The sequence below is a fragment of the Pseudonaja textilis genome, chromosome 8, assembly GCF_049901715.1.
Source record: "Pseudonaja textilis isolate UNSWEBS1 chromosome 8, rPseTex1.2, whole genome shotgun sequence".
In the NCBI taxonomy this organism is placed as follows: domain Eukaryota; kingdom Metazoa; phylum Chordata; class Lepidosauria; order Squamata; family Elapidae; genus Pseudonaja; species Pseudonaja textilis.
Genome location: NC_141997.1, coordinates 579,463 through 592,943, shown reverse-complemented (window position 1 = coordinate 592,943; position 13,481 = coordinate 579,463). Strand labels below are relative to the sequence as shown.

Genomic DNA, 13,481 nt, shown 5'->3' with positions numbered 1-13,481 from the left:
GGTGGACCAGTATACTGTGTTAGCCCAATTCCTGCACAGGAAGCTGGTAGGAAAAGGAGAGAGTATAGAATGGTTAGAGGGAGATGATGAGAGATGGGAGGGTTTAAAGAAGGCACTGTCATCCGCACCGGTTTTGGCTTTGCCCAATTTGAAGCTCCCATTTCATCTGTATGTGTCAGCAGCCCAGGGAACGGCACTAGGAGTGTTGGCGCAGAAGAGGGGGGGGCAATACCAGCCCATCGCCTTTCTGAGCAAAATTCTGGAGCCGGTGGTGAGGGGATGGCCAATCTGTGTGCAGGCTGTGGCTGCTACAGCTATGTTGGTGGTAGAGAGCAAGAAGTTAACCTTTGGGGTGGGGGCTTGTGGTGCATTCTCCTCATCAGGTTACTTCTGTGCTAAGTCAGTTGGCAACAACCTGGATGACAGAAGGGCGAATCCTCAAATATGAGACCATTCTGAGAATAAATCCTGATGTGGTGATAGGGACTGACAGGAATTTGAACCCAGCAGAATTTTAGAAGGGAGAAGGCAGGAGTGGGAAGCTGAGGACCATGATTGTTTGTTGCAAGTAGATTTGATGACAAAGGTGAGGGAGGATCTGGAAGAGACTCCTTTGAAAGATGGGGAAAGGTGGTTTGTGGATGGATCGAGCAGGGTTGAGGAAGGAAAGAGGAAGTCAGGATTTGCAGTCGTGACAGGAGAAGGGGAGGTCACAGAAAAGGGCTCCCTTCCTTCCTCATGGTCTGCACAGAAGTGCGAGTTGCTTGCTCTGAAAAGGGCCTTAGAGTTGGCTGAAGGGATTGATGTGACAATCTGGACTGATTCGAAATATGCCTGGGGTGTGATCCATACCTTTGGTAAGATCTGGCAGGAAAGGGGTTTTATCAAGGCTGATGGGAAGCAAATTGAACAATTACAGCTTGTGGAACAGGCCTTGGAGGCTCTGCAACTGCCAAATCAAGTGGCAATAGTGCATGTAAATGCTCATCAGAAAGGGAACACCCCAGAGGTAGTTGGGAACAGGTGGGCAGACAAGTGGGCAAAGGAAGCTGCAGGGGAGATGGAGCTGGTAATGGCATCAATTCCCCTGCTAGAAATGGAAGAGGATGAGGATTGGAAACCGGAGAGAAAAGAGAAAGATGAGTTGGAAAAAGAAGGGTGTACACTAACGGAGAATGGGTGGAGAACCTCAGAGGGGGTGAGAGTGGTTCCCGTGAATGTAATGAGAGGAATTCTGGAGAAGATACATGAGGGAGGACATTGAGGCCCTGGTGACAGCTGTGAAGCCACATTTTTGGAGTCCTAAAATGTGGACACTAGCCCAGAGCATCTGTTGGAAATGCTTGATATGTTTGAAAGTAAACAAGAAAGCAGCAAGGAAGAAAGAAATGGGAGGGCGACCCCTAGCAAGCTGGCCTTTTCAGAGAGCACAGATGGATTTCACCAAATTACCAGAGAAGGGGGGTTGGAAATATTTACCTGTGATTAAAGATCATCTGACAGGGTGGGTGGAAGCCTATCTGACTAGGAGAGCCACTGCCCCCACAGTAATCAAGATCCTGTTAGAACAGATTATTCCTCGTTATGGGATGATGGAAGCTATTGATTCTGACAGGGGGACACATTTTACACAAAAAGTGCTGCAGTCTATGATGGGAGCAGTTGGGGTGAAATGGGATTTATACACCCTGTGGCACCCAGAATCCAGTTCAAAAGTGGAAAGGGGGAACGCGGAATTGAAGAAACATTTGACCAAATTACAATTGGAAAATGGGTTACCATGGACAAAGAACTTATCCTTGGCACTGCTTTGAATCAGAACATGTCCAAGGAAAGACACTGGGGTCTCTCCATTCGAGATGCTAATGGGGCGACCCTACTTGGCAAAAATAGGGAATCCAATTCCTGAATTCAAAGATTTGTTCTTGAGAAAATATTTGCAGGCCCTGTCCAGGTCTTTGCTTTCTCTCCATAAACAGGGACTATTGGTGCAACGACCACCTCTTGCTGGGAGCCAACATCCCTTTGAGACTGGAGATTGGGTTCTGATAAAGACTTGGAAAAGTGAGAAGCTGCAGCCCAGCTGGGAAGGTCCGTATCAGGTGCTGTTGACAACTGAATCTGCAGTTCGCACTCGGGAAGGAGGCTGGATGCATTACAGCAGAGTCAAAAGAGCACCGGAACTTGAGAAACCTTGGAAGGCCATTCCAGTGGATGGTCAGCCATTGAAGTTAACTCTGAAGCGGTAACATGCAGCTGATTTGCCTAGTGACTATTTACTTACTCACGAGCAGGATAGGAGGAGAGACTGAAATAAAGACAAAAGCTAAGACTGAGGGACAATGTGATCAATGCATAAAAACAACAAAAACAGGGACACAAGTGACAAAGACTCTAATTTTCCATACTCAACTGAGTTACAGGAAAAGAGACTCCGGGACTTGTATCTACAATGGGACATCTTACTCCATTTGTAAGGATGGAGGGAATGTCAAATGTTATGACCTGAAGGGTCCCACACATAGGTACACTATAAAGATTCAGGCTGGGAACAAGGTAATGGTGAACCATGACTTCTATAATCCCAAGGTGTCACAGTCAGTAACCTTTGATGCCTGCGAGGCAATGGATGAGGGAGATAATGGGTGTAGGTCTTTGAGTTGGAGGAGAGCATACGCAAGAAATGAAAAATACATGTGTGCTAGGAGAAGAGCCTCATGGAATGACTGCGGTTATGGCACCTTCTGTACTGGGCTGCTTTGGGAGAAATGTATTACTTTTCAGACAATGGGGCTAACGGTAAGACCAGATACTATCCCAAGATTAGACAGTGTGAAGAAGTTGTACATGAATAGGCTGAGGGTACCCGATGCCAATTGCGCTCGTCATAAGTGTAATCCCATTAATCTTACATTACCAATCCCTGAAAATTGGCTGAAACCCCAATCCTGGAAAGGATATCAAGATGAATATGGGTTAGGGATAGAAGGGACAGGAGCCAACCCATCTGTGAAACTCAAGATTCAGGTGATCAAACATAGTCTGAATCCTATCGAAAACTCTCTGTTTTACTCTTATTATCAGGAGTTTCAAAAATTACAAGATGTAGTCTTGCCCCCCAAAGCTCAAAATATGTTCCTGGCCCTAGCTGAAACTATTGCCAAAGAATTGATGGTCAAGAACTATTTTGTGTGTGGTGGAACCAACATGGGAGAGCAGTGGCCATGGGAGGTCAATTATACCTATGAGGTTAATTATACTTATGTAGCAGAGAGCCAGGCCAATTATACCTTTAAGCAAAAGGGAGAAGAAATATGGGCTATTACCACTAATCTAGTTGGAAATGTATGTTACCAGAGGAACCAAACCACAGATCGAACCATCAATGTGGGGTCTCTGCAGTGTCTAGGAGTATGGGAGAACCAGACTTGGTGGTCCGGGGGAAACATCTCTGAAACAGCAAGGTCCTTAGAAAGTGTAAGTAAAATGGATTTTCTGAAAAGACCTGAGGAACAGAAACCCTGGACAACCCCAGATGGGTTGTATTGGATTTGTGGCAGGTATGCGTATAATATCCTCCCTGCAAAGTGGTTTGGGTCATGCGTTCTGGGAGCAATAAGACCGAGTTTCTTCTTATTACCTCTCAAGCAACGACAGGTATTAGGAGTGCCAGTGTATGAAGAAATAGGGAACATTAGGGTGAAACGAGGGACAAAGGACATCCATAAAGGGGTCTGGAAGGATGCTGAGTGGCCGCCGGAAAGAATAATTTATTATTATGGACCGGCCATGTGGGTGGAGGACGGGACTTATGGATATTGAACCCCAATTTACTTATTAAATCGCTTAATCCGCTTGCAAGCTGTAGTAGAAATAATCACAAATGAAACTATATTGGCTATGACACATTTAGCTAAAGAAAGTGCACGCTCAAGAACATATATAATGCAAAATCGCTTGGCTCTGGATTATTTGCTTGCTAAGGAGGGAGGAGTATGTGGGAAATTTAATTTAACAAACTGCTGCGTCAAAATTGATGAGTGGAAAGGTGATCCAGGAGATAGCAGACTGAATGGTAAAAGTAGCCCATGTACCGGTCCAGACTTGGGAAGGATTCAGTATGGGGAACCTGTTTGGATCCTGGTTTCCTAAGCTCCCAGGGTTACAAGCCATAGTAGCACTCATTGGTATCATTGCAGTGGGATGTGTAATACTACCATGTGTTCTTCCTATATTCATCTGCACGATAACTAGCACTCTCTCCCTGATAGCCAAAAGGCAGGTTGCTGAACAAATGATGGTGTTAAGACAACAATATGACCCCTTGGGGCACCTGGAGGAATCTCCTGAAGAGGGATGGAAGACAGCAGACTTATTATTAACTGAGTTTGAGTCAAGGATGGAACAAGAAAAGGGGGGATTGTGAGAAGTGTTAATTAAAGTATCCATTTTTATGACTCAAATCTCATGTTGAAAGGGATGTCTTTGAAGTAAGGAAGTGCAGTACCAGGCACCAATTAAAAATGTTGACCAATCTTAGAATGCCTTTGAAGTGCCAGGAACTATTAAACTCTCTTGGAATGTCTTTGAAATGCCAGATACCAATTAGGGAAGTGCCTGCTATGAGCTAGGTACCATAAGGTAATAAATTGTAACTTGTATCCTGAAAGGTAGATTGTAAACTAAGCCATTTGCATAATGGGGGGGTAGTTTTAGGGTATAAGAGTAGAGCAAAAGCTATGTTTTGTGTTCCTCCCAGCTGCCAAGGGTGGAACCCATCTGCAGATGTGTATTCAATAAAGCTTTTTCCTTGGATCAACTTTGAATCCTGGTGGTCTTTTTGCGCTGCCACCTCACAGAGTTGAAAGTTGATATGGATAGTTGAGTGTCTAAGATGGAAATAAAACTGGGGTGTCAAACTCAAGGCCCGAGGGCCAGATCTGACCCATGGGGTACTTAAATCCGGCCCGTGAGGCTGGCCTGGAAATATCAACGGCCAGCCCGCAGTGCCTCTGGTGGCTAAACATGCAGGGGGCCCTGCGCTTCATTTTCACCCTCCATGTCCTCCTGCAGCACTCTGCTGGCTGAAACTGGGCCCCAAACCAGGCCAAAACCAGGCTCAAATGGCCCAAAAACTGGGCCCAAAAGACAGAAAATGGGTTGAAAACAGCCAAAAAAGGGCCAAAAATAGCCCCCCAAAAGGGCTTAAAAACAGGCCAAAAGTGGCTGGAAAAAGTCCCCAAAATGGGCCACATCGCCTGTTTTTGGCTGGTAGGGTGCGGCAGACAGCCATGGAAGGTGCAGGGAGGCCACACACAGACCTCTCGCATCTCATTTTGGCCAACAGGTGCTGCAAGAGGCATCTGTCCTGCCGCTGGCCCACAAAGATGAACTACAATGCTGATCTGGCCTGAAATAAAGCATTTCTTTATGTAAGAACAAACATCATGGCTAAGAAATGATTCAACAATGATTTGACTGTCATTAACCATCAGGCTGTTTGGACAAACCTGCTTAGAACTGCCCTCCAGCTTCTGTGCCAAACTATCCCAGCGGTGACTAATGTTTTGTAGCCACCCTTCCAGTTTTTGTGATAATCCTTTACTTTTTACTGCTGAGAGGACTTCCTGGCTGAGAGAATTCAGTTTATCTATTGATTGTCTCTTGATTTCCAATTCTCCTTTCAAGATCTATAAAAGTAACATAACAAAGAAAACGTATTAACCTGTCAGAAGTAATGGTACAAGTTAAAATTTTAAATGAAACAATTGTATTACTGCATCCAGAAATAAATATGCTGGTTATATTAATATAATCAGTAAATACACCACACAACCTGTAAAAATAAATTAGAATGGACACCTTATTATACAATATATAAAATGAGACGGTACTTTCCACAAACAAACAATACATGGTAACCTGGGACACAATCTGGAGAAAGGTATGCGTGGAATGTGCTTCTGGTCATAGCAACTGAACTGTTCCATTAGATCTCTCCCCCTTCCTTTTTATGGCAACTCAAGAGCAAGCCAGGAATGCTTTACGAGTTGACATCTAGAACAAAATTAAGCAATCTCAGTTGTTTTGGCCAACCATGAACTAGATGTAGTTTAGCCAATAATGAGGAATTCTAATTTTCTGCTCCACAACTTCTGTAAGAATAAGGCTGCTTATGTTATTCTAGAAGATTCTTATAACTTAATATTTGCCTTGGGGGTTTGCAAATATCTGTTTTGTTCTTCATACCTTTTAATAATATAAACTAATTCAGATATTTCATTCTTTTTTGGAATGTGGGATTCACACTTTCATCCTGGTTCAGAGGGACCCAATGAATTTAGAATAATGAACTGGAAATTAAGGTGTCGCACTTTGTGTAACAGCCTGGATCTTTTGAAGCTGAAAAATCAGGGGAAAACTGTAATTTCAGATTGTGAGGAATGTTGTTAGGATACCTGTACAAAAATTCAGTAAATTTGTGAAAACCCTTTCAGAAATTTCAAAGAAAAACAAAGTTTGTTGAGAATGTGTTATGGCATATGACAGGACATAAAATAACATTTCTTTGTTGGTTTTGCTGTATTTGGTATTATATTATACTTAGACTTATATACCGCTTCACAGTGCTTTACAGTCCTCTCTAATCAGTTTACAGAGTCAGCATATTGCCCCTATTAATCTGGGTCCTCATTTTACCAATCTCAGAAGGATGAAAGGCTGAGACAGTCTTGAGCCAGTGTGACTGAAACTGCCAAACTGCGGGCAGTTGGCCATCAGCAGAATTAGCCTGCAATACTGCATTCGAAACACTGCACCATCATGGCTCTTCTGAACATATTGTTCATCAAATGGTTACCCATAATTCTTGAGTGTCATTCAACACATGAATTTAATAAATCATCATCATCATCATCATCATCATCTTCATCACCACCACCACCACCACCACCATCATCATGGCTTTGCTATTTCTAGTTCTAAAATCATTTCTTCACCCCATTTCACAAACATACTGTGCTTTGCTAAGCATAAGCAAAGCAAAGCAAACTATTGAACATAATTGTCCCCTTCACGTTTCTGCACTATAATAAGCATTCCTATACCTCATTTTTGTGCTAGGCTTATTCTGTTTCTTTGTGATGTTTGTGTTAATAATGGATAACTAATAAATTAAGATGAAATTTTGAATGGTTAATGATATGATATGAATGATTAAAATATAAACATATTGAGTAGAGAAGATAGAGAATAAGTTGTATTTGTGATTATGGGTATGATTGATTTAAAATGTAGAATACCTATAACCACACTGTTCTCACAAAAATGTATTTAAATAGTTAAAAAATAAAAAACTTTTTTAAAAAGAAAGAAGGTAAAAGGTACTGTAATTTATGGTACAAAAGATAAATTATATACAGTATATAGAACTTACAGGATATATATTTGTATTATCTTATACTCCACTTTTTCTTTTTCTTTCTTTTTCTTCCTTTATGAATTTAAAACTTTCCATAACTGATAAGATTATGTATTAATATGGTGTAACTGATAGATATTATTTAATATTTTAAGTTGCTGGATTATTGTACTATTGATAAATGTGATATTAATTAAAGATAATAATTAGTTAACAATGGATTAACATCTTTATTATATTAAGTATTAATAATTTATCAACTGAAGATCATAATATATGGTAGAATATATTTAGTTATTTATTTATTGTATTACTAAATCTATCATAATAACCTATCAACTATAATTATATTATATAGTAGAATATATCTAGTTAGTCGTTTATTATATTATTAAATCTATGATATTTATTGTATTGTTTGGACAAAAGTAACTAGTTTAACTAGTTACTAGTTTAAGATAGTTATTGATATTAATATTTAGAAGTGGAGGAATAACGTATAGCTAATTAATTATAGTTATTATAATTTTAATATACTACAGAGGGTACCACAATAGCTACATAGCTAGAGGTGCTTCATAAGAGAATATACTGCATATTGTATGTTGTTTGTTATTACTTGACAACGGATATAATATAAGTCTAGACAAGCTAGGGATATATAGTATTTTGGAGTCAGCTATTCACAGTTCTGAAAATGACAACCACAACAACAATCACCAAGGCAGGAAAGAAGACAACATCAATGATGACTTCCCAATCTGGATAAAGGTCCAGAGTATGTTAGGTAGTGAAAAATCAGGATCGGCATCGAGTCTGCAGAATGTACAGGCAACATGCTACAGGAAATGATGATGAAAACACAAGAATCGATATAAAAAAATCATGAAGAAATAAAAAGTGAGATGGGTGAGGTGAAAGGAGACATACGTAAATTAGACAATAAGATAGGAAGTAAACAGGAAGCAATGGCCAGGAACCAACAGAAAATAAAAATGGTGGTAGTCAGGACAGACTAAATTGAAAAGAAGCTTGAAACAATAGAACAAAATTTAATGGTAGCAAAGAGTGATCTCGAAGAAGCATCTCGAAATGGAAAGTTCAGCATTTCTCTTGAGGTTTCAAAATATTATAGAAAGTAAGAAGGAAGATCACCCTAACCTCATGACAGAGTTGTTGACTAATGCCTTATTGAAGACCAAACAAGAAATGAGAAACAATATAGATGAAACGTACAGAATATTTACCAACTATGCATGGAGACACAAACTACCGAGGGAGGTACACGTAAGGTTTACAAGAAAAACAGAGGTGAAGTGTATGCAAGAACAAGAGATGAAGAACTAGAGGAAAGAAATAGTGACATTAAAGCAGGTTCCTAGAAGGATGAGAGAACAAAGAAGGAACTACAACTTTTTATCATCGCAATTAATTAAAAATAGGATACTGTTCAGGTGGCTGTTACCAGAAGGCATGCTGATTTCCTGGCAAGAATTTTTTTTTCTGAATTGATACACTTGACAAGGCACAAGAATTCTATGAACATTATCTAGCGTCTGATGAAGAACAAGATAGTAGAGAAGAAAGAGAGTAAAAGACAAGAGGAGCAACAACTGGAAGAAAAGGAACATGATCAGGAAGTGAAAGATTGGAAACGGAACATCAGGAAGAAGAAAGGATAAGGACAAGATCGCAAAGAGAGACAAGAGTAAAGAGAGGAATGAGAACCCTATGTAAGCAACAATACGGAACTGGAAATTAATCTACCTTCAATCAATATAAATGGGTTGAACTCTCTGGTTAAAAGGAAAAAAACATTAAAAAACTCCAAAAGCAGAATATGGCCATCATCCATTTGCAAGAGGTACATATCAAAAAACAATATGATAACATCTTAGAATCACCCAAATTAGGGAAATTACATCTTGCCTTGTTACATAAAGAGAAAAGGGGTATTGCTACTGCAATACTAGCTGAGGGCTGGTTGAGACTAAAGCAGATATTTGCAGATGAAAAAGGAAGAATCCTAATAATAGAAATAACAACGAACAAAAAATATTGTTAATAGTAATTTATGCACCAAACACAAATCAGAAAGAATTTTATAGTAGGTTCCATCAGAAAATTGGAAACAGGACAATGTATGTATTATTGGGGACTTTAACATGGTGGTAGACATAGAAAAAGACTATACAAGCAACAACAAAAACAAGAAAAAGAGAAAAACATTGCCAAATACCTTTCATAAAATGGCACAAGAATTAAATTTAAAAGACATGTGGAGAGAATTAAATATGCAGGAGCAACTATACATTTTTCTTGAACCCACATAATTCCTGGTCTAGGATAGATATGATGTGGATGGACCCAGAAGTAGGAAAAGACATTGAGGAAATAGAAATAATGCCAAATTCCTGGGCAGATCATAAAATTGAAATGGAAAGGGGAAAAAAGGAGAGGAAGGTGGACCTTAAATCAGAGAATGGTGAAAGATACAAACTATGTACAAATGTTGGAAAAAGAACTAAAACTATTTCTGAAAGACAACACGAATGCTCAAACAACATTACAAAACTTATGGGACACAACTAAAGCCTATATCCAAGGTTTAACGATAGCACAAAATTTTTTACTAATCAAGTAATTATGATGGATTTTGGAGGAAATTTTATAGGGATGATTGAAGCAATATATACTACCCAAATGGCAAGAATAATTTTAAATGGTGAATTGATTGAAAAATTTAATATATTTAAAGGACAGGGATGCCTACTATTGCCACTATTGGCGATATCCTAGCAGCAGAGATACTATTAACACAAATTAGGCAAAACCAGGAAATAAAAGGACTGAGAGTCAAAAAAGAAGAATACAAAACACAAGCTTTTGCAGATGACATGGTGTTCATTATAGAAGATCCCCTTGAAATAGGAAACACATTATTACAAGAAATAGAACAATTTGGTAAAGTCACTGATTTCTCTTAATTCTCTCCCAGATAGAAGGGTGTCTCTAACTTTGTGTCTCTGGAAATATGAACGCAGTATATTTTTCCCTTCCCACATGAACACATCAATAAAGATAAAACAAAGATATTAACCAAAAACCTTACTATACAACAGAAGAGCTGGAAAAGAAATTGGGGATCTAGGCAACAAAAAAGGTGAAATATCTTGGGGTTTGGCTAACGGCAAAGTGTTCATCTATAAAAGGAGATAATTATGGCAAGTTATTACAAAAAATACAAAAAGATTTGGATAATTGGGGGAAACTACAGCTGTCATTGATAGGAAGAATAGCCATGATAAAAATGAACATTCTGCCTAAATTACTATTTCTTTTTCAAATGATTCCAATAAAATTAGCAAAACAGTTTTTCGAAGAACTAAACAAAACAACGATAAAGTTTATTTGGCAGGGGAAAAAGGCCCAGATAAAATTGAAACTTCTGCAGGATAGTAGAAGTAAGGGAGGTTTTGGATTCTCAGATTGAGAACTTTATTATCAGGCCATTTAACATGGATTAAAGATTGGGTAAATTTGAAAATAAAAGAGTGTTAACAATAGAGGGGCATGACCTGCAGATTGTTTGGCATGCGTTCATGTGGGAATGGCATGCATTCATGTTTCCAGAGACACAAAGTTAGAGACACTCTACTGTTCTGTCTCACCTGTGACCACAAAGTGAGAGTCCAAATGTCCAAAGGAAAAAACACGAACAGACAATATCAGGAGCAATAGAGTTAACTTTCCTCTGGCTGAAGTCGTCGTTGGCAGCTTTCCCAGAAGCTGTCTGCAAATCCAGATAATGAGCAGCACTATAAATCAGAGCCAAATGGCAAACAGAAAACTTTTTCCAAACTGCGAACGTAAATAACAAAGTTTGACCCGAATGGGGATTCCAAACTAACATGCCTCCTCATATTCCTTGAAGGGGCATGTCAGTCTCTCTACTCGGTTCCTGATTTGACATTTCCTTTCAATTTGTGCTTGACGTCTCAGCCTACATCTAGTCCTTACATCAACCCAACATTCATCGGCTTGATCATCACCCAAAGACTCCGGCACGTTCTGTCGGTCATCTGCTGACATCTGAGGCATAATTGATGAGGAAGCTTCTGGAGAGGACGGTGATTCCGACACTTCCTCATCCTCCTGGCTCACGTCTGCATCTCCCATTAAAGCAGGCTCAAATTCCAATGCCAAACCCTCCTCATCACTCGAACCTGTGTCTTCTGAAACATCAGACTCAAAGCGCACAGCAGGCTCAAACCTCCCAGTCACAATACTATCCCTCACTGCAGGGCCCTTCCCCCGAGTCTGACAATCCGATGTGGTTTTGATGGAAATTGTGCATGATATAGCCAGATAAGGTCCGGGACATGCACCTTGGATGCATCCTCCCAGGAACGAATCTCTGTTTCATTCTCCAGCCTCCCGACGAAGTACTGAAATCGTCCTTTCAGCCATCGTGAATCATGAATGCCAACCACCGTGGCATTCGACAACAAGCTCATCGCTGTGCCCAGATGGAGAACCCGTATCATCGGGAGAACAGAAAGTACATGATGGGGTGTCAGGTACCAAAAGGGAATGGTGGAAGACAGGATGAATGCGCATGGAGCGCGGTAGGGTGAGCCGATAAGCAACAGGATTGATGACCGCTTTGATAGGGAAGGGACCAATGAAGCGATGGTCTAACTTCTTAATTGGATGATTGACCCATAGATGCTTCACGGATAACCACACTCTGTCTCCCATAGCCAGAGGAGGCGTCGCCCGACGCGAACGATCCACAAACCTTTTGTAGTCCACCTTAGCCCGTTCCAATTGTTGTGAGACCAATTGGTGCACCGAATGCAGTTCCGATAAAAATTCTCACATCTCTGGAACCAGGGAATCCAAGATCGACAAAGGGAAAAACCTCAGATGGTAACCCACATTTGCGTAAAAAGGCGTCATGTGAGTGGAAGTGTGCTGAGAATTGTTAAAAGTAAACTCCACCAACGGAAGATAGGTCAGCCAGTCATTTTGTCGTTGATTAACAAAACATCTGAGGTATTGGGTGAGGATGCCAATTACTTTCTCAGTCCCGCCATCGGTTTCTGGATGGTGTGCCGACGCTAAACATACTTGCACCTGTAATGCATTCATTAAGCTCTTCCAGAATTGAGCGGTGAACTGGACACCGCGATCTGAAACAACTCTGTCCAGTAAGCCATGCAAATGGAATACATGTTGCAGAAAAAGCCGGGCAGTAACACGAGCCGATGGTAACCTTCTACATGGGATGAAATGGGCCATCTTGGTGAGCATGTCAACCACTACAAGTACCATCGTATAACCCGATGAAGAGGGCAAGTGTGTTAAAAAGTCCATGGAAATTGCCCCCCAAGGTCGGTTCGGAGTTGGTAGTGGTTGAAGAAGGCCAGGAGGTGCACCAAACGCAGCTTTTGTTTGCCGACATGGTACACAAGAGGCAACATAAGCAAAGACATCATGCTGGACTCGAGGCCACCAAAAAGTCCTTGTGACCAGATGAAGGGTTTTGAAGAACCCAACATGACCCGCAGCTAGGTTGTCATGACATTGGGTCATGATGAGGGCTCTAAGTGTCCTGGTGGGCACGTACAATCGACCCCGATGTCGTAGTAAACCCTCCTCCAGAGTCCATGGGGAGTCAGGCCCAATTTCCTCCATTCTCTGCTGCGACCAATCATCTAAGTGCTGCGCCTCTCGTACCTGAGCCCTCAAATCCACTGGTTCCTGGATAACGGCCAAAGATTCTGGTGGTAGCACCGTACGTGGAGGAAGAGGTTCTTCAGGACACAGATATTCCAGTTTGCGGGACAGGGCATCTGCTTTTTTATTTTGACCACTAGGGATGTACGTGACCGAAAAATTGAACCTAGCAAAGAACAACAACCATCGGATCTGTTGTTGGTTCAATTTCTGAGCAGTGGTCAAGTGCTCCAGATTACGATGATCCGTCTGAACTTCCACCTTGTGCCAAGCCCCCTCAAGGTGATGTCGCCAAATCTCAAATGCAGCCTTAATGGCC

At 40.9% G+C, this 13,481-nt stretch overlaps 1 protein-coding gene across 7 annotated transcripts in view; it reads right to left on the bottom strand.

Moving 5' to 3' along the window:
* DMD (dystrophin) overlaps positions 1-13,481 on the bottom strand; it is a 1,342,375-nt gene that overhangs the window by 1,041,302 nt on the left and 287,592 nt on the right. For all 7 annotated transcript variants that reach the window (XM_087938163.1, XM_087938162.1, XM_087938165.1 and 4 more), the window contains exon 15: positions 5,511-5,690. In XM_087938163.1, the coding sequence (XP_087794289.1) occupies positions 5,511-5,690 (180 nt within the window). The remainder of the gene's footprint in view (positions 1-5,510; positions 5,691-13,481) is intronic.